Source organism: Tribolium madens, unplaced genomic scaffold (genome assembly GCF_015345945.1).
Source record: "Tribolium madens isolate multiple individuals breed KSU strain unplaced genomic scaffold, Tmad_KSU_1.1 Scaffold_96;HRSCAF=242;Tcas5.2_LG5, whole genome shotgun sequence".
Classification (NCBI taxonomy): Eukaryota; Metazoa; Arthropoda; class Insecta; order Coleoptera; family Tenebrionidae; genus Tribolium; species Tribolium madens.
The window spans coordinates 4,524,744-4,549,649 of record NW_025401068.1 but is presented as its reverse complement, the minus strand read 5'-3'; the positions used below and the strand labels follow the sequence as shown (position 1 = coordinate 4,549,649).

The window sequence follows — 24,906 nt, the reverse complement described above, 5'->3', positions numbered from 1 at the left end:
CCACCTCCACCACCAAAACCTCCAGTATACACACCAGCTCCATCTCCCAAATTTCCGGTATACACTCCACCTCCAACAAAACCACCAGTAAGCAAACCCACTTATTTACCGCCGCCACCACCGCCGTCTAGGCCTCCGCCGCCACCACCAGTATACAAACCTACATCGCCGCCACCAGTATACAGACCAACACCGCCACCATCACCTCCAAAACCTCCAGTTTACATTCCGCCTTCACCAAAACCAGTACCCTCATTGCCGCCACCACCACCAAGACCTCCAGCCACGCCGCCTCCAATCAAAGTTTACACTCCGATTATCACCCCCACTCCCACACCAATAAAAATCTATACTCCATCAAGAACATCACAAGTATTTGTTCCGACAAAACCACCAATCAGCGACGATAGACAATATTTACCACCAAAAAGTGAAGGATATTTTTACCCCAAACCAGCTGTCCCATTCGTGTTTTAGGAACAAACTTTTTGCATAGCAAATTGTAACTGTATGTATATGGTGTGTATTTATGTAAATATTTAGATTTTTTTTAAGTAACATTATTCTAAATATTTTAAGTGAGTATTTTAGGGTAGGTACTTGACTTTTATGTTGTCGATGATGAAACCTTTTCTAGTATTTAGTTATTTTTTAGTTCGTAAGTATAGTTGAATTCACTAGTACTTAGAGACAAAGCTTAGAAAGTACTGTCAGTTTTCATTCTATACCGTGTATAGTAAAACACTGACAATTTTGTAAATACCTGCAAGTATTTAGTTTAATTGATTCTTATTATGTAATCACATGATTTGCATTTGAGATGAATGACATGTGATTACATTTTAACAGTGATAACGAATAAGAAACTTTTTTATTACTCGTATTTTTCTTGATATGAATGTTATTTATAATTCACAAATGATGCATAACAAAATATTATGTGTGAAAAAGGTTAAAAAAACTTTGCCTAAGATTCAAGACTTATTAATGCTACATCTGGTAACAACATTTTATAACATAAGTTGCTGTACAATTTTCTTTTAAAATAAACTATTAAATGAAAGACATTCTTTATTTTCGCAAAGCTCAATAGCCACCTAGCAAAAATTTATAATTTGCATGTTTCCATAACATCAAATTCATTTTTGTGATATTTGTGTTGTGTCGTAAAACCACTTAATCAAAATTTTCAGTGATATTATGAATAACACCAATGGAGACCCTAAAGCAGCCCTTTTTGTTTTCACCGCCCCCATACTGCAGACAATCTGAAAAGCAAAAACATGAAATTGAAGCCTTACCTTCGCTAGAGTTAATTGTTTCGAATCCTTCCAAACTGCTAACACTATATGAAAAACTCCACGACAATGCCAGTAAAACTATTGAAAAGAAAATAAATTCCTATGTAAGTCTAGTTATTGACACAATTTTCAAGAATTTTTTAATTTAGAGACAATACAAAACTGTCAAATAACTCAATTTTAAAATTCGTTGGTGCTGCATTTGAGAAGAAATCATATATTTGTTTTCTCGTTGTGAAAGTTTTGTAATTGATTTTTTTTCCATTCTTCTTAGTATTTAACATGACAAAAAAGAATGTCATAAATTCAAAAGCTGAGTTTTGACACAATGGAATTTAAATTACCACCAAAAAAATTTTACAATCAACACAAAATCATGTTTTTGAATAAACACGCGTTCTTTTTTACTTTTTCAGTTAATGAAAGAAGCAGATTGCGCATCAACCTTCTTGATCAATCTGTTGCCATTTTCAGAAGAAGCTCTTGTACAAACAGTTGGTAATAAAGAACTTGAAGACACACTGCGATTTCCTCTTTCGAGAGACATAATGGCACAATTAGTCCAATGTGAAAATGAAATTTTAAAGTGCGACAATAGCTTAAATCCTCAAATCGTTGCAATATTCGAGAAAATATTTGATAATACAAAACTAAAAATCATCACAGTTCCAATTTTAAAGAAACAAACATGTAAATGTTTCTAGTTTAATTTTCAATTAGAATAATAAGGTCTTCTTTAGATTACCAATGTGCCACACAAAATATAAAACCAGCACTACTTGCGTGCTTTGTTGAAAGTAAAAAAGAGGAGAACTTTATTGCGAAAATAGCCAATGAATTGTTTAGATTTTGTCTACCAGTTTTAATAAATACTCTAGCAGCTGAAGAAGAAGCACGTCAAAGGAAGCAATACCAAACATTGCTAGATGCAACTTGTAAATTTTGCTCACACATACATGACATTTATGAATTAATCACAGTTATAACAAATGAAACTAAAAAATTAACTAATGCCCAAAAATGTTCCATATTTCTGGTAAACCTGGACGATCTTCTTCTAATTTCAAGAAAGTACAACACACCAGGGGATAAAAAAAGCAAACCTAGCGTGAAACTTGCTCTTCATTATGCCATCCCAGGTATTATTTTTAATTAAAATTTTATTTACATAATTTTATTCACAGACCATGTGGCCACTACTGGTACGCTTATCAATAGCCACAAGCACCCAGAAAGTGCTTTATGCAATGAAAATTCAATGGAAATCATTGAATTCCGAAATTTTTTATGCTTCCCTATTAAAAATGGCGATAACGTAATAGGAGCCATTCATCTTTATAATAAAAGAAAAGGGAATTTTACACGTTTCGATGAAGACATTGCCAATATTTTGAGTGTTCATTGTGGCTTTGCCCTAAGCCAGAGTTTGAAATTCACCCAATTTGAGAATTTTAAAATCAGGAGTCAATTAGTTGACAATTTGATGATACGCCACGAACAGGTAAATTTCGTTTCAGTGTCACATAATTTCTTATAGTTAAAACAGGTGAATATGGAGGAAGTAATGCAGAAAATCTCTTGCCCTCTCATACATCAATATCCCAACTTTGARCTATTCAGTTTCTCACCACGAAGTATAGTTTCAATGGAAACCACATGTCTCGTCTTTAAGATGTTTGAAAGATTGGGATTTCTCACAACATTTGGTATTAAAAGAGAAGTGTTTGCTAAATTTACGATGACTGTGAAAAATTGTTGCCGCGAAGTACCCTATCATAACTGGATGCATCTATTTTCTACAGTACATTTTGCTTATTTGTGTTTGACGCATTTACAGTTAGTTGAAGATAAATACATTACGTGAGTATCAGAGTTTTAAAAAATTCGATTGTGGTATTTTTTTTAGTCAATTAGAAGCTCTGGCTTATTTCGTGACTTGTCTATGCCATGATGTCGATTACAGAGCTGCCAATAGTTCGTTTCAGCAAACACCAAGTGATGTTTTATGCACTCTGTATTCCAGTCCTGGATCGGTTATGGAAAGACATCGTTTGTCTCAAATCCTGCGAATTCTCAATTCAGAGGTACGTACAGTAAAAGTTCAGTATGCAACATGTGTTGTAAGTAAATTACGGCAGTGACTATAATAAATAAAACTACTTGTATTCCAGTAGTGTCCTGAAATTTTACTTACCCGGCGCATCCACCATAATTCCACTTCACCCTAAATAAATACCAAGTACTAATTTGCTTACACATAAATTAATAAACTTAAAATAATGTTACAAATCTAACTATAAATATTGAAACAGTAAATTTGAATAAATTGTGACTTCATTTCACACATATTTTTTTCTTTTAAATTATATTTTTATATGTCTGTTTTTGCTAATAAGAGTATATAAATGTATTTGTGAGTTTTTGGTTGATTGTTAATTATAATTATTTATAGGGCTGCAACTTTGTAGAAATTTTGAATCGAGAAAATTATAAACTTTTTGTGGATTTACTAAAAGACTTGACATTAGCCACAGATTTAGCTATTCACTTTAAACACTACACGAAAAAATACAATATGACAAGGGTAAGTTTAATAAACTCTATTTTTAGTTTATATTCCTTATGTTTATAATATTTTTAGAGTGGTTACGACAGGAATAATCCAGAACACCGGTATGTTTTCACAACTCTTTTAGTTACATGTGCTGATTTATCGGATCATGCAAAGGTGGGGAAACTCAATTATTATTTGCTTTTATTAACTTTCTTGAAAAACTGTGTTTATATTTTAGGACTGGACAGTGTCCAAAACGGTGACCATACAACTTTTTAAAGAGTTTTTTACGCAAGGGGATTTAGAGATAAATTATTATACAAATCCTCTCAAAATGAAAGACACTGAACTGGTTTATATACCAGATTTGCTGGTAAATTTTTTGAGAGATGTTTGCCTACCAGCATTTAAGTATAAACGATAAAAACAATTTGTATGCAAGCTATTCATTATTACATTGGATTTCAGGATGTTAGCAGTGATGTTTGTAGAAATAAAAGAACTTGTTCAAGTAATAAAACGGAATATCCTTTACTGGGAGGCTTCTAAACATCTCTTTTTAAAAGCTTTAGACAGCGGAAGGTCCTGTTTAGAACTTTTACAGACTGAAGAATTTGACAAAGATGTGGAAGCTGCAGTACAATTATTAGGAACCAAGAATAATTAAGTTTTCTCTGTGTAAATAACACTAAAATAACTAACGTACGTAATCCTTAATTTAATCAAAATTGCTTATTGAGCAAGTGTGGTACCAGATGTTTTAGAAAAATTTTCAAATCTTGCTTTCTCTGATTCGCCACGGCCAAAATATCGTCACAATCCGGCTTATCCTCAGTTTCGTAACTCATAACACCTTCGTTAGTAATAAGACTAAACGCAAAACATCCAAGTCCACAATGTCTCGCTGTGATAATTTCATGTACAGTGGACATTCCCACAGCATCGCATCCTAGAATTTTCAACGCTCTCATTTCTGCAACTGTTTCGTAACTCGGTCCTCCAACACAGGCGTAGACACCTTCGTGAAATCCCTTCAAACCCAATTTCTCCACGAGAATTTTAGCATCTTTGATGATGGTTTGATCGTAAGCATTGTTCAATGCTATGAATCTGGGGCCGAAAGATTCGTCGTTGGGTCCTCTCAGAGGGCTGTTGCCGGCGAAACCGACAAGGTTGAGGTGGTCTTTGATGATCATAATGTCGCCGGCTTTGTACGACGGGTTGACGCTGCCTGCGGCGTTTGAGACGATGAGTGTGGAGACTCCGAGGAGTTTCATCAAACGCACGGGCATCACACATCGGGACAGAGAGTTGCCTTCGTAGTAGTGAAAACGGCCTTGCATGCAAATCACGGAAATTTTGTCAATTTTGCCGAAAATGAGACGACCTTCGTGACCGATGACTGTGCTTTCGGGGAAATTGGGGAGGTCGGCGTACTCGAATTTTAGGGGATCCGTTAAAAGTTCAGCCACAGAACCTACAAAAACAAAGCGGTTTACCCAATTTTGGAAAATACAACAAAATTCTAAATCATTTATTTTAGTGTAGTTTCTAGAATACTGCATTATTAAATCATTTCTTCGCTCTCACTAGTTTTATAATCAAAACCAAAAAACGAATAATTTATTTTCTTTGTTTTCAAATTTTTTACAACAAAAACTTTTTCAGTAAAGGTTTTAAAAGTAATTTATGTTACTTGAGTGGAGGTAATTATAAATTAGAATAGAATCATTTCAAAATACAATTATTTCGTAAATCATGTGTAATACTCGTAAATAAGTACTCCTGTTTGATAAACGTTATCTTGTTTACATTAAAATGACAAATACCTAAATAAAATCAAGTACCCGGAATTATTATTATACAAAGTGATCCACAATTAATGAATCTGTTGGTAATCCTGACTTTAATTTTTAAAAGTTACCATTGGAGTACCCTTTCCATTAACAACAATTCAACAATCTTGTAAAATATTTGTCAAGCAAAACCATATCCGGTTGCCGTGTGTCAAATCATTAACAAAGATACTTTCAAATGTTACCAACTGATATAGTCTTTCTGGATCACTTCGTATATTATTTAGTCCGTTGTCGTGCATTAATATATTACTGGAAAATAAATTAATCCTAAGTACAACTTAAAAAAAAGATCATCGATAATACCTTGTTATGCTCGTAAAAATTGCAGCTAGAATATCTGATAAGAAATAATGTTAATATAATATTGACAAATTATCCCTGCTATCAGTATTATTAGTCATTATATGTGGGAGTGCCTCTTTAAATTTATTTGAAATGTATAATTTCGATTTGCATTTATCTAAAAATGTAATGATTTTAATTTACTCACCCAAACCTGATCCACAAATAATACCGATTTGTGGTGTAATTTTCACCCTATCCTTCAAATAGTTGGCAATTGCTTGTATTTCTTCGTAAGTGTAACTAAGAAAATTACTTATTTTTTTCACACTGATCTCGTATAGTACAAATAGTTGTACTTACTGTTTTTCCAACACATTTTTCTTGCATATGCAACTAGAATTCATATTGTTATCACACATTCTACTCTTACCACACCTAATAACGGTAATAACGATTATTTGGTCAACGCCAGTTTTTATAGCGTGAAAACTTATCAGCCACTAACAACACAATCAATCAAATTAGATAATAGAGTGTATTTTTATTAAAAAAAATACACAAACGTGTGGCATCAAAAAGGCCAAAGCAATTGGAACACAAAATCATTCGAATATTAAAAAAATACATTTCTTATTAATATGTAAAAAGAATCGTATTCAATCGAGTACCTACGTCAGAAACTAAAACAATGTACCTAAAGAAACTTCAAAGAAACAAATTTATGTTTAATTTATTGTAATTATTATTTAGTGGGTACCCTTTATACCTAGACGTCTCGTCCTTAGCTCATGTTTACAACAATTATTAACAATTAATTATGTCTAATTCACTGCATAAAGTTTTTGAATCTTGTGTACGATTTTTGCAAATGGATGGTTGTTAAAAGACAAATGTAAAAAAAGTACCGGGAATTTTTGAATTTATAGAGTTTACGTAGAAGATATCTTAATTCTTGTCTGGTATATTGGTATAACCATACTCTCTTACCAAACCAAATTTTACCGTTATTGGTCAAGTGGTTTGTTTAAAATAGTTTTTACCATACTTGTGGTTAAGTCAGGCTTGCGATTTTTATCATGAATTGCACTACCGATCAGAGAATTTGCTTGAAATTTTGTGTTGCCAAGAAAAATTCGTGTAGTAAATCTTTGAAAATTTTGCAAAAAACCTTTGGGGACTCATATGTATGTCAAAAACACAAGCATATGAGTAGTAAAAAAAATTCCAATTGGGCCGGAAAGAGGTTACCGACTTTCCTTGTTCTGGACGATCGTGAACAGCAAAGACGGTGGAAAATGAAAATCAAATAAATGATGACTGTAAATCATCACTTAGGTTTAAGAGTAATATTATTTATCCGTTGTGAAATGTTTGTAAAAATATTCTCTGGAAAAGGCCAGATTTGTGGAAAGACAACTCTGGGATTTTGCACTATCCTGCACAAATTTTTGGATAAAAACTCAACAAATGTCATCAATCAAGCACCGTATTTAGCTAACATGTGTCGTTTTCCCATTACTTAAACTTAAATTGCTTCGCGAGAAAGGCGTTTTGTGTCCATAAAGAACTGAAAGCCATATCTTCCGCTGTTTATAAGAAGTGTTTTGATGTTTGAGTTAAACGTTGGCATATGCGTGTCGCTTGAGATAGAGTTTACTTTACAAGGAATCATAATGATCAATAATAACCTAATACTATTTTATTTAAAATTTCCCGGTACTTTTTGTACAGAAGGTTTTTATTACGATAAAGCGCATTTCCCGTGAGTGCCCCCTATTGCCCACGTTACGCCACTGGTTAAGTCATCATGAGATCATCTTATTAACGCAACTACTTTAATTCACAAGTCATTAGTTCGATTTGAGTTTCCATTAGTTTTTCGTAGAGTTTTCAGTGAAGCCATAAATCGTTTTATCAACCTGTTTTACCTTATAACTCCTCCATCCACGTTAATAACTATTTATAATCACAGTCTTGTATGCATCTCTGATATAAATACACATTCTAAATATATAATAGTCCCAGCTTTCCGTCCGCCGCGCTCGACAAACCAACCGTCCTCAGTATCAAATCGAATCAATTTTTCTCAAGCCACAATTACCTCAAAACCGTCGATCGAATAAACGATTTCCCTAATCGAAAACCATGCCTGAACAGCAGCACAACCAACGTCAAGTGTTTCTCCCAACCTTGCTTTACCAAAATTGGTGAGTGCGTGGTCGTCATTACTCAAACATTGTAAAGTTATTTACAGTGTTTAGTGCGTGTGCGAAATGTCGCAAGGAACGCAATTAAAACGCAGCCAAAAGACGGAATTTTCGCCGATTGTGACTCGCGAACGCAGTTTCGTTCGACCAAATAAAGACCCACAGAAGAGGCGAAGCCAGACGATGGCCACGATCAAAGGCAAACCCACCATGGAAATCTACAGACCTCCGAACGTGCGAACCGACATTCCCAACTCGGGAAAACTAAACGTGCATGCGAAGGAATTCACAATGAGTCACGAGTTGCAACCGTCGAAATCGAGTGGAAATTTGGCCGGAAATTTCGACCCGATTCAGCTGCAACATTCGAAATCCAGCGGGAATATTTTAAGACATCCGACTTTGATTCCGATTATTTCGACTCCGCTACCCTTGCCGCTGCTACACTCGACCTCCTCCTCGCACATCTTGAACTTGCCGAGGGTTAGTTACCAATTCGGGAACGAAATTTTGGCACATAATATCTTCACACAAAAGCATACTCCAGTTCAGACCAATTGGAATAACTACCAACAGAGCAACAATTTGGCAAATTTGAAGCGTTCCAAAAGTCTGGGGGCCTCAGATTCGCACAATTTAGCCGCGAAGCTCAAAGAAATGGCCAAGGAAGACATCGACGTTGGGATTTTCCCCGCCGAACACCAAGCCAACTTAAAACTAGCCATGGAGGACCCTAACCAGATCTCCTCGCGAGTAATTATGGACTTGGTCAAAGTCATAATGGAGCAAGTGGTGGAAGGTATGCGATATTGCGAAACTGGAGCCAAGCTGTGTTTGTCCATAATCGAAAAAGAGCAAAACCAGACGTTCCTTGAATCCCTTCTAAACATGTGTCAACAGTGGTACCAAGAACGGGACAAAATCCTGCGGGGTGTTAAAGCCGGAGACGGGACGAGATTCACAGCTTTCATGTGGTTTTTGACTGAGATGTGTGGTCAGTTGAAACGACACCATATTAAAGAACAATACGAGGCCCTCCAACCCGATTTGGTGCTCCTTTCTGTACTCGCCAAATGCTGCCAGGCTTGTGTCAGTCTGCCGATCAAGTGTCTATCGGAGACGGAATGTCTCTTCTTTGTGCTGACATCGATTGGAAGGGATTTGGAGACGGAGTTACCTCAACAGTTGGAGCAGTTGTTGGCCAGTGTAAGGGATGGATTTTTGGCCAGTGCTGGGGCGCCGGCTGTAAGACGTACTCTTCTGCAGTTGATCGAGTTGCATGCGTCCAATTGGCAGTTGCCGGGATCGTCGGTTTTGTATTATTATCCCAGGATAAAGTGAAGGACTAAATTGTAATGTCGTGGACCAAAAGAATGTGTGTGCGTGGAGATGAAAGTTTCATTTATGTGCTGTAACACTTAGTTCAGTTACCACTCAAAAAACTGTAAATTCAATGTTTCAATAAACAGAATTTTTAACATAGTTTTTGTAATACTCCCTTTTAAATAAAATTCTTACAATAAAGTAATGTAGTATAATCAAGGTTTCGGAAATAAAACCTTAAAATGGGGTGTGTTAAAAAGGCCGGGCAGGCGTGCCATGGGAGATATGTGATCATACAGAGAAAACAATTTTATATAAACGAGCTCTAAAGACTCACTTTTCAGGGAAAACCCTTAAATAATAAAGTCAAACGACTATACAGTTCAAGAACAACTATTTACCTTAGATAGGTGTTAATTTGGTGACCTAAGAACTTTGTAAAAAATTAAAATTTTGTTAAATAATTATTAATCTATTGCTTAGGGCTAAGCAAATGTTGCAATTTTCGCTAGCACACAAACTCATTTTTCCAAAGGTATTAGTGTTTTTTTTTTAATTTGCAAGAAATTGTCAAATTTTGACAAATTCAGAAAGTAGGTAAGATGGCAAAGTAATTTAAATGTTGCCATGTATTAGAAGCTCGATTTTCTAATTCATTAAAAAAGAATTAATTTTATAAGTTTTCTCATAGTTGAACGATAAAATTTTGTAAATGTCTCCTTAGAGCACTTTTATAAATTATAAAATGATATTTTGCTGTCCTCTTAAGGATTCATTATTTATTGCCAGGTCTTTTCATGGACTTTAAGCGAGTGTTACACATTTAAAAATGTCCAATAACTAAAAATTCGGTTATTTTTATTTCTTTTTGGTGATTCTTATACCTGTCCGACCTTTTTTAATAATTTATTAATTTAATTAATTATTGTAATCATTGCACACTTTCTTAACTTTTGTCGAGCAGTATATTTAAGAAATGAGCAGTTTTTAGAAACTGGCATCCCTTATTAAATGTTCTAGTAAGTTAAGAGGGTGGACATGAGTGTTGCTTTTTAAATCTTTCTTGAATAATGTATTTTATTTCAAAATGTATATTGTGGAAAACAAAAGGCTCTGTTGTAGAAAGCATGCATTATACATTTTACTTATTGATTGAAGCAATAGAATATTAAGCATCAAGAACGGTAAGGACATTTTACCGATCGAAGACAATTGTTATCAGAGATCGGTAAGTCCTTACCGTTCATGATCCTTATGACATCTATTATGCGATTGTTTTTTGTTAGTTTTTTTAATAAAATATCTAAAAATGTTCTAGAACGCCAAAATAGTTTTTTGAATGCTTACCGACTAGCAACAATAAACAAAATACTTACGGACGAGTTTGGGATAGCAATGGGTAAATACAACTTACTGTCTTGGAAACAGACGTAGTAAACAATCGAATATAGTCTAATCGCGCAAAGAAATTTAAACAAACCAATTCACACTTATATTACGAGAGGATTTTTAGACTTTTTGTTTCTATTTTCTCAATTGCATAAGAGTTTTTTTTTAATGAAATATATATGTTTTATTATATATTCGAATCCCTATCTAGTAATTGTGGAATATAATGTTTCTCTATACAGGATGTGTCAAAAGTCCCGGATCAACGTGACATGCCATGCAAGGTAATAAGATACCAGGAGCATGGAAAAAATGTATCTAAATTGCTCCCCAAAGGTTAGGGAAGTGTGCAATAATTAATTAAATTGAAAAATTATTAAAAAATTAATTAATAATTAATTAAAAGTGAGATAAAGGCAGATATCTTTGTACTTTTTTGTGTTTGCTGGATTCCACAATGCATAGGAGTATAAAATTTGTTTGTTGTAAAAATAATTCGACTTCCTTAACTTTTGTGGATCAGCATATAAAAATTTCGAGTTATGAGAGTTTAAATTTTGCACTTTGTCTCTATTTATTTTTGTTGGAAAAATAATTTTCCATGTTTTTTTGCTACAGGCTATTAGAAGAGRAAACAAGGAAGCTGTATCCTAAATTGTAACTCTGTTTAGTGTCATTTGTGGCTTTTATGGGCAAAATTTTTGTACCTTTACCAAATAATTATRAAACAAGAAGAAGTATACAAGATCATCAATATCATTAAATAGACATAAAAAAATGTCAAATGTCAAAAAAATAAATGTCAAAATTTTTTTAACATTTTTTTATGTTCCTGTTATCTACCTTACATATTATGTCACGTTGGTCCGGGACTTTTGACACACCCTGTATACTTATTAACAAATCTTGCTCCGTGCGGGCGAGCATTATCGTCGTCTATCGACTCGATTATAAAATGCTAATACGAGTTCTTATACAGGGTGTTATGTAAGTGGACTAAAGTGTCTCGAGGAATTCTTCCTTCAAGCAAGACTCTTAACGTTAAAACGTTTTTTTTAATGTCTACATTTACAATTCACAGCTTTTTGAATAAGATCAATAAGAAGGAAATTTTATTTTACCACAAAAATATAAATTTAAGTAAGTCTTTGACAATTATAAATGTTTAAAGATGCGATCAGGGTCGGTCGAACATCAGGAATAAGTCTCTTAAAATAAAAATATAATTTTTGCTCTTATTTCTAAATTAATTTCATGTGTAATAGACCAAACACCCGGTATAAAAATGTCTAACAAGATTTTTTTATTTTAAACATATGGTGTTACAAAGCAAACTTCATTTGTTAATCTGTTCATAACTCTGAAAGGTGTAACAAATACTGGGTATAAAGTGTAACATATTGAACAATTATAATTTTGAATGCAGATTGTGTTCTACTTTAATGTTAACTTAAGCTGAAAGTGACTGTGGGGGTGACTCTGGGGGTGACTCTGGGGGTGACTCTGGGGGTGTCTCTGGGGGTGAAGCTTGAGGTGAAGCTGGAGGCGAAGCTGGAGGTGAAACTGGAGGTGGATCTGGAAGTTCTTCATCAAGATTATTTATTTCATCTAACCAAAAATTTTGTGTGACGTTGATTAGAAAATAGAAACTTGGGTGTATCAAATTTGCGTATCTAAGTTGCACCTCAGAATCAGGTTTAAACACTCGACACTTCTTTGCACAATCGAAGACACTCACTCTCTCGCAGTAGTCCCCACTAACTTCCGACAGCAACCCCACAATATGTGCATTGCACCGTAACGGCAAACCATTATCATACGGACAGACAGTTATTTTGTGGTCAGAATTGACAGTAATCTTAATATACAGCGGATGCATAGTAAGATTCGTCACCGTCTCTCCAACCCAGGTGTCATAAATGTTGAACTCTTTATCTCTTTTGTTGTGAGTTATGACACACGAGTCGCCATTGTAGATCTCCAACGGAGGAGGGTGAAATCTAAACAGAGCATTGGTTATGCCAAAGACCTCTTGAACATCACCCTTAAGTTCGATAATAGATACATCCAATCTTTCCGTGCTTGACAAAGTGCTCTTCGTGTCTAATCTGATTTTTTCCACCCCAAGACAAGTTTTATTCTTATCCTCTTCACTGAGGAATTCTGTGAAATGGGAGTTCGGGAGAACACACAAAAGTACTTTTGGAAACAAGACGACTGGAAAGCGAGTGGTCATGCAATAACGATCTTTGATGAAAATACAGTTGGATATATGGAGCATTGGCTCCTTAAAAGTGTATGTTCTCCGCATCACGGACATAATAGGACTGGCCCATATCGGGCCTAAAGTGAACAAAAGACACCAAATTCGGAAGCGCATTTTGAATTCAGGGCGTTTTATCGTACAGTGACGTAAACTAACGCGATAAATATACCTTAGTTTTGAGTTTGATTTTGAGAAATGAGAAAATATGAAGTCAAAATTCGTATTTAAATCGGATCTAAAGCAATAAAAAACGCTATCCTTTTGAAAATCCAGAAAATTTGTATCGTTGGTATAATATATTTTGTTATTATTAAGTTGGCGCACACGAATTACCAAAATTATAATTTTGGTATTTGTGGTTTTTAACTTTCTTCCTTAAAAGCTGGGATGAGTGCTTCCATTTCGATATTTAAACATAGAGCTAAATGAAACCCATGCTTCTTTTCATTTTCATATCCATTTGTTTTTATGTTTATACTTGTTAATCTTTTTAATTCTTTTTTCAGGAACAAAGTTCATGGTCTATTTTAAAAAATAAATGAAAAAAACTGTACCGTAAAGGTAGAGAGAATTTTGTTGACCAGTGATTTTCTTTCAATTATTTCAAAGACACTTTGTATGAGGAGGTATTTTTTAATATTATAATTCAAGCGGTAAGCTCAATAAAAAAGATAATAAGAATAACACTACTAATAAAGATAAAAAACTTCACACTTTTGGTTAACAAAAACAATATTTTTACTGAAACCGAAGGTTTGTATTTTGCAATTCAAGAGCAAGTAATATATACAGGGTGTTTCACATAATTTTACGAGGCCTGCGCCTGTAAAATGCAACCAATAATACATATTCCAATACGAACTCGATTACAAATTTTGAAAAATTGGATAATCTTCTCTAGTTTGTTCACCCTTTCAAAAATTACGTTTTTAGTTAGTTAGTGATTAAAATAGATAAACTACAATCATATTTATGCCGTCTCTTGATAGAACAAATGATAATTGTTTCTGAAAAACTRCAGTTTATGACTAACAATGAAACAGTGATTAGTTTGACAACTACTGTCATGGGTTTCCAAAAATTAAATAATTAAATGTATTTTTTGTATCCAGTGTTCTGTGATTTTTGTATATTTGGGTGCGTACATTAGGCGCAAGCCTCATAAAGTTACGTGAAACACCCTGTATAGTTAATACAGAAAATTATAAAAAAATATTATTAAAAGCAGTAACGACGATCTTGTAGACTAGTTTAAATATAACTGCTACTAGACAAGACATTATTCTTATTTCTGAAACTGAAAAACAAGAATTCTTGATTGACGTTATTGCAGTTCCAAACACACACAATATCCAGAAGATTCATCAAACAAACATTCCTAAATACATAATCCTGGTCAATAAAATTAAAAAGATGTGGCAAAATAATACAAATAACACTAGTTTACACAATTTGTATACCTGAGATGAAAGTTATATATTTTTTAATAGATTTTGAGGCACTGAGTTCATAATCCACTACGTCACGTCACGAAAAAATTTATTGACAAAAATATAAGAACCGCTAAATAACAAATTTAAAATGAGTTACTTTACTTTGTTTTGTTTTACTTTTCTGGATAGTGTCCCTTATAACAATATATTTTTATCCCAAAATCCTTTGTGCTGATCTTCGAAAATTATCATTCATAACAAAAAACTGTTAGGTAATAAAAAAATGTAATGTTTTTTTGCTTGATTAAAGTTAAATTAACATAAAAGTAATAAATTGATTAAAGATATATTAAATAACAAGTTATTATTTGTAAACTAGTRTAATAAATCAATAATAATAATTTAAATAATATTAGTTCATTAAGTTGCGAAACGGCATATGACGCTAGATTGAGAAATTTAGGGGGTTTTCTTAGATTAGTCTCTTTTTAAACAATTCATCAACATCGTGCCTGACTACAGGTCAGTGGAGTGTGATGGTTGTGGAAATCATTTACCAGAGAATTATGATTTGTATAATTGTCTGCCAAATGGTTTCTCTTCTTTTGCCTATAAGGAAAATAATAAACAAATGTGAGATTGTTACATTTTTTAAATTTATCTCTCGGAGACTTAACACTTAAAATTAGTTTCAAAAATCGTCTAATTTCTAATGTTATCCTTAGTTATCCTAAAAAAACTTTTTTAGTGGTGCATAAAAAATGGATACCAAAAAAATATCGATATGCGAAACAGTTAGAGCCAGTCATACATACAAGTTGCACTAATTTACAAAAACTTAACGGGGAAAATACAACCCAAACCCTAGAGCTTGAGGTATTATACGAAATTTTTTAGTAACTAGAGGCAATTGAAGGACAATAATTATCATTGTTAATATTTATTTTTAAAATTACTAAACCACATTTTAAATAACAAATTCCATGGTCTGAGTTTTAACTGTGGATGAAATATATCATAATTTACATTTTCTAGTCTCTTTAAAAACGTAAACGTCGCCACTGCTGGCAACAAAACACTTCGTCCTTCAGAAGGAACCTTCTCTTGTAAACTTCGTGCTTTCATCAAGTGCTGATGAGCCCTCGTTGCCACTTCATAAACACAGTCACTTAAAGATTTCGTCGATTTGCGACGAAGTAATTCTTCTTGACTCACGTTATTCTTGACTAGAATTGATTGAGGTAGTGGTATAAAATTTAAATTTTTACATTGCGGTACACTTCTGAAAATTTAATAACGCTGATTATGTTATGTTGTAAACAAATGCAATATTCACCGCAAATGTTGCACAATTCCTTGCGCTTTTCCCAAATGAGATGCCGCGTGATCTGCATTAACATTTCTTACATCACAACCCTCCAGGATTAAATAGTACACGCTTGAAACGGATCGTTCTGAATATGATTCCATATCTTCCAACTTTTGAAAAGAGTTCAAATTGAAATGTTCTTTCCGACAGAGAATAAGGTTTTTCAAGTGTCGTTTAGATAATTTATTCTGGCTCACAGCCTAGAAAACAATCGCTTCTTTCAACATAAAAGATTCAAAATCTTATTTTTTTTACTTGCATTAAACAGTTCTATTGCTACTGGATGTCTGGGTACTTTGTCACAATTTCCCACAAAACATTTCTCTAAAGTATCTTCCCAAAACTGCATCCGCATGAAACCAGTCTCTTTGGTTGAAACTTGCTCAGCCACACGCGCAACTTCAACATTGAAACATCTAACAGCAAACGCACATGATCTGGATTTGCCTTTTAATAAAAGTAAACTGAGAAAATTTTCATAATCGTAACTCCTAAAAAAAAAACTTAATAAACTGCAACTGGTTGTCAACAAGGTTTTACTTTACTAAATTCATACAATAATCAGCCGTTGTTTGCGAACTGTTGTTCCTAAAAGCAATTAAACCGAAGTGCTTCCGGGTCATGCGAATTTTTTTAAACAGATTCATTTTTTCATAAAATATATTTTTATTTTCATCAAAAAAATTATTAGGTTAGTCAATCTTAACCTCACTTTGCCACATGACACTGACACTAATGACAGCTCAAAAATAAATAATCGTCGAGCTTTCCTATTAAATGTAAACAAATGTGACCCGCTATCGTATGTACTAACTCATTTTTGTGGTATACAAGGCTACAAAGTGCGTAAGTCCATTTCTAACAACACGTCTTTTCAGGTACTGAACATTTAAGCTTCTGTATCTTAGAAAAAAATAAACCATGGCTGCGACCTGGAACAATGAATATTACATCGCTTTGGAAGGAAGAGATTTACAAGCAAATGCAATGGCTGTTGATAATTCAGGAACTTACGTTTTACTAGCAGGGTATGCAACGTTATTCTCTTGTAAACATTGCTATCGTCTAAAATCTAATACAAGTCTTCCATCAGGCGGAGGTATATCGCTATAAGAAACCTAGATGAAGACTTGGAAGTTGTTCAAAAGTTCCCAAGACAGAGTAAATATGATGTTGGAGCGGCTGAATGGAACCCAACTAATCACAACCGGGAGCTTTGTGTGATATCAGTAAGTTACAGTAGCAACTACTCTTCCTATATCACCAAAATTTGTTTTTTTGAACAGAGCAATCAGCGATTAGAAGTCCTGACTTGGCGTTCGCAAGAGCTGATCCAGACCCACTCATTACGAGCCCACACTCGTGTCATAACCGATTTAAATTGGCACCGCAGCGACCCCAACCTCCTTGCCTCCTGTTCCGTCGACACATTCATCCACATCTGGGACTTGAGAGACGCTCGCCGTCCCTCACTATCCCTATCAGCAATAGCGGAAGCCTCTCAAGTGAGATGGAACAAACTCTCATCACACCTGCTAGCCACAGCTCACGACGGCGATATCAAAATTTGGGATCAGCGAAAAGGAACGGCTCCTGTGCAGTACGTCGCGGCTCATTTATCGAAAATCCACGGTCTGGATTGGAACCCTAACGTTGAGACGCAATTAGCGACTTCGAGTCAAGACAATACCGTGAAATTTTTTGATATGAATAATCCGCGACGGGCTGAGTATGTTTTGACGACGAATGCACCAGTGTGGAGGGCGAGGTTTACGCCTTTTGGGAATGGTCTGGTAACGGTGGTGGTGCCCCAGCTGCGACGAGGCGAAAATAGCTTGTTGCTGTGGAATACGGCCAATAGGTCGACTCCTATGCACACTTTTGTGGGACACAGGGATGTGGTTTTGGAGTTTGAGTGGAGGAAGCAAAGGCCGGGGTCGCCAGACTTTCAACTGATTACGTGGTCGAAAGATCAAACATTGTTAGGTACAATCTGCTTCAGAAGTAATGACACAAAACTCGGCTCTCGGGTAGGCACGTTCGACCGTTTCAGATGGGATGGAGCCGATGGAGAGTTGAGGAAAATTGATAAATCGTTTGCTCAAATTATTAAGAATTTTGAGTATGAGTAATCACTTATCGCATTTGACTTATTTTGAAAGGAATAAAATAATATTTGAAACGTTTCTTTAAAATTAAAAATTAATCTGATTCRTGGTTTTGATGTCTAAAGTCACCATTTCACATAATAATTAATTTATTGTTTTATTTACTAATAAATTTATTAATTAATGTAGAATTAATGTAGGGGTTGTTTACTATTTATCAACAGTAAAGGATTTCATGTGATTTTGGTGACATTTTTCACAGAAATCGAGTTCAGCCATGTCCGCAGTGTTTTATCCGTGTTTTAATTCAGAAATAGCGTAATCCGAATTACATTGTTATGTACTTTGCATTATTGTCAAATGTGATAAAAATTGCAAATTAAATTTGGGGCGGTTATTATCGTATCGTATAAGAATATCGTAAATTTCGAACTTAACCAAGTTATACCTTTGACCACTGAATGGCAAATTTTGACCATTTTGACAGAATGGAAACGGATGGTCTGCGGGCACATTGTCAACCTTTTCTAAGAAAAATTTGACAAAATTCATATGAAATCCTTTACCTGTGACCGTTTGCTATCTGATAAAACTTTCGAATAATAGACAGAAACAAAACAGTGAACAAGACCACCTCAACTTATTAATCTGTTAATTTTAATTTGTAACTGATGTGACATTTGTTCTTAAACATAACGTAAATGGCAACTTAATTCGAACTAGTTTAAAAGATTGAATTAAATTTTAATTCGCTTTCAGTAAATCAGCCCTAATATCATATTTATATAAAAGTTGGCGCTATTGGACAAATGTATACCGCCTTAGGGTGCTTAGGATTAACACTGGTGATACACAAACCCTCTGACTCATCTCAAACTTTTTCTCTGAAAACGTTGACAACGGGTTCAGCTGTGTCCGCTTTGCATTGTCAAACGTGAAATTAATCGTGAATTAAAATTTAATTTAAATTAGATGCGCTTTTAATCATTAATTAATTAATCGAGTCATGGTTTTAATTTCAAGCAAATATGAGAAAAAAACTATTCAAAACGCGAAGTCTCTTCTGAAGTCCCTAAATATTTGGCAGTTTTCAGGTCCAATAAAAATTCATCCGTTTAGGGAAATTTACAAATGAAACATATCTCAAAAATGTATACAAATGTTTATTTACAAACCAGTAGGTAATATATACACAATGAAAAATACATAATAAAAATTAAATAAAAAATAAATTATAAAATAAAACATTTAAATTATAAATCAAATTATATATACAAACAGCCTTAAGGACAAATTTTTGCCTGGGATAAACCCAACTCAGCGGCATAAGCCACCCTATAAATTTAAACCGTACTCCTTGACTTGGAATATTAGGAATTGATGTAAAAATTTTATTTGAAATGAAGCCACAACTCGAATTCTGTGAAAAATTTCACCAAAATCACATGAAATCCTTTACTGTTGATAAATAGTAAACAACCCGTAACTTCTACATTAATTAATAAATTTATTTTTATTAGTACATAAAACAATAAATTAATTATTTTGTGAAATGGTGACTTTGGGCATCAAAACCATAAATCAGATCAATTTTTAATTTTAAACAAACGTTTCAAATATTATTTTATTCCTTTGAAAACAAGTCAAATGCGATAAGTGATTACTCATAGTCAAAATTCTTAATAATTTGAGCAAACGATTTATCAATTTTCGTCAACTCTCCATCGACCCATCCCAATACCGGAAAACTGACAACTGCCGACCATCGGCTCCATCCCATCTGAAAACGGTCGAACGTGTCCACTCGAGAGCCGAGTTTGTGTCATTACTAATGAAGCACTGTGTGTACGTGAAGGCTCTTTATTAAAACTTTTGTTTTGTTCTCTTTTTTAGTCTGGAAAATCGAGCCGTTCCTTCAGAAGTTGTGCGGGCACGAACCGGACGAACCGCGTGAAGAAATCGCCATCAACAATGAGTCTTCCGAAGTAGTCAAAGTCAAGAAAAAAACCTCGCCCAAAATCCAACCCCTGCAGCAAGAATTCTCCCTTTTAAATGTCCACATCCATAACCTGGAGGTCACAGCGATGGATCCTGTAAGTCGGACTTGCACGGTCTTCGCCAATGTCAACAACTTTTCCGTTTACTTGCAAGTCTCATTTCCTAACGCTTATCCTCACGGTGTCCCTCCAACGTTCCAAATTCTGCATGAGTCCTCAGTCACGGAAACTGCAGGCTCCCAACTCCTCCAAACCTTGAACCATTTAGCCCAACAGAGAGTATCAAAAAATCGCACTTGTTTGGAGTCGTGTCTCCGGCAAATGGTAACGACACTAGAGCAACTGTCGACGGATTCGGAAAACGACCGAATATTCGATAATTCGTACACGGAACCGAACGTTTTCGGGGGGTATAACGACGCTTATATCCCCTTTCCCCGCACTTCGGGAGCCAAATTCTGTTCRGTGGGGATTTTGGTTTGTTTCGGACGCGCTCCACACACTAGGAGGTACTCGGGGAAGGTGGAGRCCACGACGCCGAGGGCGTTGTCGGCTTTGGAGGCGGTGTTCTCGAAGAGATCGAGCGATCATGTGACGGTGTCTGCGTATTATTATCAAAAGCAAAGATTGAGAGTGAAACACTCGAGGAATGCGTCAAAAGCGATAGTGCATGTGTATGATGTTTCGGGGTTGTTGCTCACGAATAGACAGTTGGCAGAAGAGTATATTTTGGATGGGGATATCGCCACGATTTGTAAACATAATGCRGCKAGTGCGGCCGTGGTTGGACGCTGGGATTTGGTCCAGGCTTGGACGTTAGCGGAACTTATAGCATGTACGCAGAATAAGGACGAGGAGTGGTATAATCATCCGTTTGGGAACCAGCTTTCGGAAGCCTTGTAAGCGAAACATTAACTATAACTTTGAAACTACAGTTRATTTACAGAATTTCACATTACGCCCAACATTCTGATATTCAGATGGCAGCCATGCTGTCATGYATATTTGGGAAAAATGAAGTCAACTATACTCACCAATCATCAAAAAAGTCCTTGAAATTTACAGTATGTCTCAAGTTTTTGTTTTATCTAGTCATGAATTTTGTTTTTGTTTTCAGAACGATACCTCTCCTTATCACACAATTCCCCCCATGGATCTACCGTCCGACGAATGGGTATTTCCCACATTAAAACACATGCGATCGACTTCATTGGACAGTCTTCGTTTAAACGAAATCAAAAACCTCATGCCTAACAAAAATCCGTCTTCATCGCTTTACGAATACTTCAAATTGTCATACGCTGAAATTCTTCACAGATGGGGTTTTTTATACAACCGTGCTGAAGTTCTTAAATACATGTGTGGGCCTCCAGAGCAACATAAAGGCGTTGAGTTTTTAACCGATTGTAAGAATTGTTTAAAACCGGCCAAACATTGTACGTGTAGTAATTGCAAAAAATTCTCYTTGAATTGTATTATATGCCATTTGTCTGTCAGGGGATCAGCGAATTGTTGCATCGTTTGTGGTCATGGGGGCCACACAAAGCATTTGAAACAGTGGTTTGAAAAACGCGATGTTTGTCCGTCAGGGTGCGGCTGTAGGTGCCTTACAGAGACAGCTACGATTTTTGCCACTTGAGAAAAAGACTTACCAGAAATCTATTGTTAAATATTTATTACAGTTTGTAAACTGACGTTTTAAGAAATAAATAATAGGCCAAGACATTCATTACCTTAAAATTTAAAAATGCATCAACCCGAAAAAAAATCTTTTAAATCCTTTTTGTAACGAAAGCACAGATTATCTGTGACGAAAGTATTTGTTTAGTTACTCGATGAGCACCAAAATGCGATTTTTGTCTTTACTCTCGTTTTAATCATTTGTTTAAATTTTTTGGATACATGGTAGATATTTTTGTTATCCATGTGAATTGTGACTAGCCAAAAATTTAAATCCAGCACTTTTAGTTTCAACTAACTAGTTTAAGTTAAAAGATTGTTTTGTAACTTAATTGTTTATTTTTTATTTCCTCGTAGTGAAAGTTTAAATAAAAAACTGTATTTCTTAATTTAGTTTTACAGTTCCCTGTATTTTTTAATTTATTTTAGAACCTCAACTCAGTAAAAATGTAAGAAGTAAATTGAAGAGAGGCAGTATGTCACTTTAAAACTTACACATTAAAAAATTGCTTGTACAACATAGTAAAACTGCTATTTGATTAAAGTATCGGCTAACGTTTTACTTCGAACTACATCACCGGCCTTTGAAATTAAATTACTATTTTTCCATTGTGCGATACAATCTGAACTAGTCCTAAAATCAGCTTGTAATTTCTCCCAGATTTTCTTCTTCGGATTAAGGACAGCTTCAGGAGTCCCATTTTCATGGTTTTCAAAAACTAACTTATCTCCAGGATTACAACTTTCAGGAGGGATAAGTGTTTCAACTTTTTTTGGTTCATCCCTAAAAAAAAACAGTCAGAAGAAACTTAAACTAGACTTGAATCATTTACGTAGATGCACACAAAACCATTCCTGTGGACTCAATTCCTCTCATTTTCGACGGTTTTAAATTACAAAGCAGCACAACCATGCGATTTAACAAGTCTTCTATGGAATAGTAATTAACGAGGCCGCTTATAACAGTCCTTGGCGTTTCCTGTCCTACGTCAATCTTGCTGACATATAAAGCATCAGCATCTGGATGTTTAGAAATTTCCACAATTTTTCCCACTCTGATATCCAGAACATGTGGTTTAATCTCATCGTCCGCTTTCCTTTGGACCGGATACGCCTTTTCAGCCAGTTTCTTCAATTCAGGATCTTCAAACGTCTTCCTCACGGGCTCCAACAAYCGATTTAGATAAATTTCGATACTGGCTTTGAGATCACCAGGATGCACTTCTTGATTCGCAAACGCCGTTTCCAGTTGTTGAAACGATTCGAAATGAATGTCGCCACCATAGTCAGCCTTGCGAGGAACCACGAATTTTTCCTCGGGTTTGAGAAGAGGAAAAATTACGTGTTTTGCAAACGACAAAATACCGTTATTTTCGACATTTCCAGGTTCGCAGAATGCTTTTTTGAGTTTTTGTTTCACGGCTGCGGGAGAGTCAAGCAAATCGATTTTGCTGTCTTCTTCCGAAGATGACATTTTATTACCAGTTAAACCTGGAACTAAAATAAAATTTCAATAACAGCGGGTTGTGGAAAAATCTGGAACCAACCCATTGGGTTCATCAAATGTGCCCGTTTTTGGTAGCCCAACTGTGGGAGGTATTTTTCCGCAAAAGTGAAGATTTTCCTCTGGTCAACACCACCAAACTGGGCGTCCACTTTTAGGTACTCTTCATCGAGGGCTTGCAAACCGGGATATAAAAGTCCACTGACCAAAGGATGATCCACTTGTTTGACCACTTCAGCGCCGGCTTTCTTCGCATCATGTTCAGTTATAATCGAACTCAACCTGTACACATCCAGAGTGTATTCCTTGGACAGTTGGTAGTTGGTCCCCTTTTCGAAACGGAGTTTTTCCAACGGAACACCGATTGATTTTAGCATTGCTTTGATCGTGTGTTCATAATACTGCACTCGGAGGGCCAGTARCTCCCACGGCGCTTTCATATTGTCTAAATAAGCATGAAGGTCGGCGAAAAGAATGGTGACTTCAACACCAGCTCGCAAAAAGTCGGCAATTTTTGACATGGGGACAAAATAGGCGATGTGGGGTTTCCCCGTTGTTGCCGTTCCCCAGTAGATTTTTAAATCGCGTTGCGACAAAATCGTTTTTATTTTACTTTCGCCCAAGACTTCTTGTAAATTACGAGTTATCAAATYGTACTTTTGCTCAGGAGAAAGGGGAGTATTATTTGCCATTGTGAAAATAAATCTGAAATAAATTCAAAAATAAATTTTGAACAGTCCACGTGTATTAGTTGTTTTTACACGACTAGTAACAGTCTTTATCCAATTTTATAATGAAAACAGTAATTTGTCGAACAAATAAGTGAGGTTAAGTAACACTGACATCTTGCACAACTTTTAACAAAATTTATGATTAAGACACCTGGAAGACACTACAAAGTGCGTTGTAACAATTTGAATTTAATTTAAATCTTTATTTAATTTAAAAAATAACCACCAAGACGATTTAAAACAAACCACATGTGTTTAAATATGTTGATTTTAAAGGGATCCTTTCATGTCACAACTAACAGTTTTTGTGTGCAAACTTCATAATTATTATAACAGAAGTGTATTCCTACTTACTTGAAGTCAAGGGTGAATTTCTTGTAATTTCTCTTTCACATGTGCTACCACTGACAGCTGTCACGAATCACGTTTGACACGTGCACACGCGCGTAATTTTAGTTTGCGTTTGCACAAGGTTGTGACGTTCTGTAAATTTGATCATCTAACTCACAGACATTACAGAAACTTCTAATTTTTGTCAACATAAACTTTTTTGTACATGTTGTATTAAATAAACACACAAGTGTCTAATTCTTTATTAAATTTTACGTATCGTAAAACATCGCGAAGAGAAATAAATACAATTTTGATGGGAATCATTGGGAACATCCTATTTTTAATAAGTAAAAACCGACCACAGTTAGGTTTCGTGTCGTAAAAACAAAATATTAATCTTTTGTTATTTAATAACTCTACTGAGAGAAAAATTATGAATTAACGTAAGTATTGTGTAAAAGTTATAAACATTGTGATTGGGCCATTTAAGGTCGGCCATTAAGATAATGTTAAAAACCAATCACGTTACATTTTTTGGATTCATTCAAAAATTTTAAATTGGATATG

At 34.9% G+C, this 24,906-nt stretch overlaps 8 protein-coding genes across 11 annotated transcripts in view; 5 read left to right on the top strand and 3 right to left on the bottom strand.

The window, feature by feature from the left end:
• Positions 1-1,055, top strand: part of LOC123013909 (basic proline-rich protein-like) — a 7,185-nt gene extending 6,130 nt beyond the window's left edge. Inside the window, exon 3 of the mRNA XM_044412773.1 lies at positions 1-1,055. Within this exon, the coding sequence (XP_044268708.1) occupies positions 1-477 (477 nt within the window). The 3' untranslated portion in view covers positions 478-1,055.
• Positions 1,056-1,138: 83 nt separating this feature from the next.
• On the top strand, positions 1,139-5,420 carry LOC123013440 (cGMP-dependent 3',5'-cyclic phosphodiesterase-like). 2 transcript variants are annotated; one of them, XM_044411949.1, is made up of 11 exons: positions 1,139-1,405; positions 1,718-1,991; positions 2,042-2,440; positions 2,486-2,802; positions 2,848-3,161; positions 3,208-3,385; positions 3,754-3,885; positions 3,943-4,029; positions 4,094-4,266; positions 4,324-4,557; positions 4,611-5,420. In XM_044411949.1, exons 1-10 carry the CDS (start codon positions 1,214-1,216, stop codon positions 4,520-4,522), a joined length of 2,265 nt encoding a protein of 754 aa, XP_044267884.1. In that variant the 5' UTR covers positions 1,139-1,213; the 3' UTR covers positions 4,523-4,557; positions 4,611-5,420. The 2 variants fall into 2 exon arrangements, with proteins under 2 accessions (XP_044267884.1, XP_044267885.1); XM_044411950.1 differs by lacking the exon at positions 4,611-5,420 and having other exon boundaries at positions 4,324-4,572.
• On the bottom strand, positions 4,362-6,482 carry LOC123013441 (purine nucleoside phosphorylase-like). The gene is made up of 3 exons (XM_044411951.1): positions 6,360-6,482; positions 6,205-6,299; positions 4,362-5,332 (listed from the first exon to the last, which is right to left on the bottom strand). The coding sequence occupies exons 1-3, from the start codon at positions 6,416-6,418 to the stop codon at positions 4,578-4,580; spliced, it is 909 nt and encodes a 302-aa protein (XP_044267886.1). The 5' UTR covers positions 6,419-6,482; the 3' UTR covers positions 4,362-4,577.
• A 1,386-nt stretch (positions 6,483-7,868) lies between these two features.
• On the top strand, positions 7,869-9,688 carry LOC123012630 (MIF4G domain-containing protein). Of its 2 annotated transcripts, none has more exons than XM_044410671.1 (2): positions 7,869-8,206; positions 8,261-9,688. In XM_044410671.1, the coding sequence occupies exon 2, from the start codon at positions 8,273-8,275 to the stop codon at positions 9,545-9,547; it is 1,275 nt and encodes a 424-aa protein (XP_044266606.1). In that variant the 5' UTR covers positions 7,869-8,206; positions 8,261-8,272; the 3' UTR covers positions 9,548-9,688. The 2 variants fall into 2 exon arrangements, with proteins under 2 accessions (XP_044266606.1, XP_044266605.1); XM_044410670.1 differs by having other exon boundaries at positions 8,254-9,688.
• Positions 9,689-11,190: 1,502 nt separating this feature from the next.
• Positions 11,191-13,265, top strand: LOC123013903. Its single transcript, XM_044412763.1, is given in 4 exon segments — positions 11,191-11,202; positions 12,374-12,487; positions 12,558-12,715; positions 12,764-13,265. Coding segments are annotated over 4 exon segments (786 nt in total).
• A 2,282-nt stretch (positions 13,266-15,547) lies between these two features.
• LOC123013412 (NADH dehydrogenase (ubiquinone) complex I, assembly factor 6) lies at positions 15,548-17,253 on the bottom strand. The gene is made up of 4 exons (XM_044411907.1): positions 16,527-17,253; positions 16,246-16,477; positions 15,954-16,186; positions 15,548-15,899 (listed from the first exon to the last, which is right to left on the bottom strand). The coding sequence occupies exons 1-4, from the start codon at positions 16,631-16,633 to the stop codon at positions 15,551-15,553; spliced, it is 921 nt and encodes a 306-aa protein (XP_044267842.1). The 5' UTR covers positions 16,634-17,253; the 3' UTR covers positions 15,548-15,550.
• On the top strand, positions 16,573-22,182 carry LOC123013409 (GATOR complex protein WDR59). 2 transcript variants are annotated; one of them, XM_044411905.1, is made up of 7 exons: positions 16,573-16,788; positions 16,865-17,014; positions 17,080-17,215; positions 17,273-17,972; positions 19,988-20,990; positions 21,038-21,155; positions 21,209-22,182. In XM_044411905.1, exons 2-7 carry the CDS (start codon positions 16,908-16,910, stop codon positions 21,728-21,730), a joined length of 2,586 nt encoding a protein of 861 aa, XP_044267840.1. In that variant the 5' UTR covers positions 16,573-16,788; positions 16,865-16,907; the 3' UTR covers positions 21,731-22,182. The 2 variants fall into 2 exon arrangements, with proteins under 2 accessions (XP_044267840.1, XP_044267839.1); XM_044411904.1 differs by having other exon boundaries at positions 16,574-16,811.
• Positions 22,153-24,495, bottom strand: LOC123013411 (tyrosine--tRNA ligase, cytoplasmic). Its single transcript, XM_044411906.1, has 4 exons — positions 24,361-24,495; positions 23,319-23,980; positions 22,605-23,268; positions 22,153-22,555 (listed from the first exon to the last, which is right to left on the bottom strand). Exons 2-4 carry the CDS (start codon positions 23,965-23,967, stop codon positions 22,303-22,305), a joined length of 1,566 nt encoding a protein of 521 aa, XP_044267841.1. The 5' UTR covers positions 23,968-23,980; positions 24,361-24,495; the 3' UTR covers positions 22,153-22,302.
• Positions 24,496-24,906: the final 411 nt, after the last annotated feature.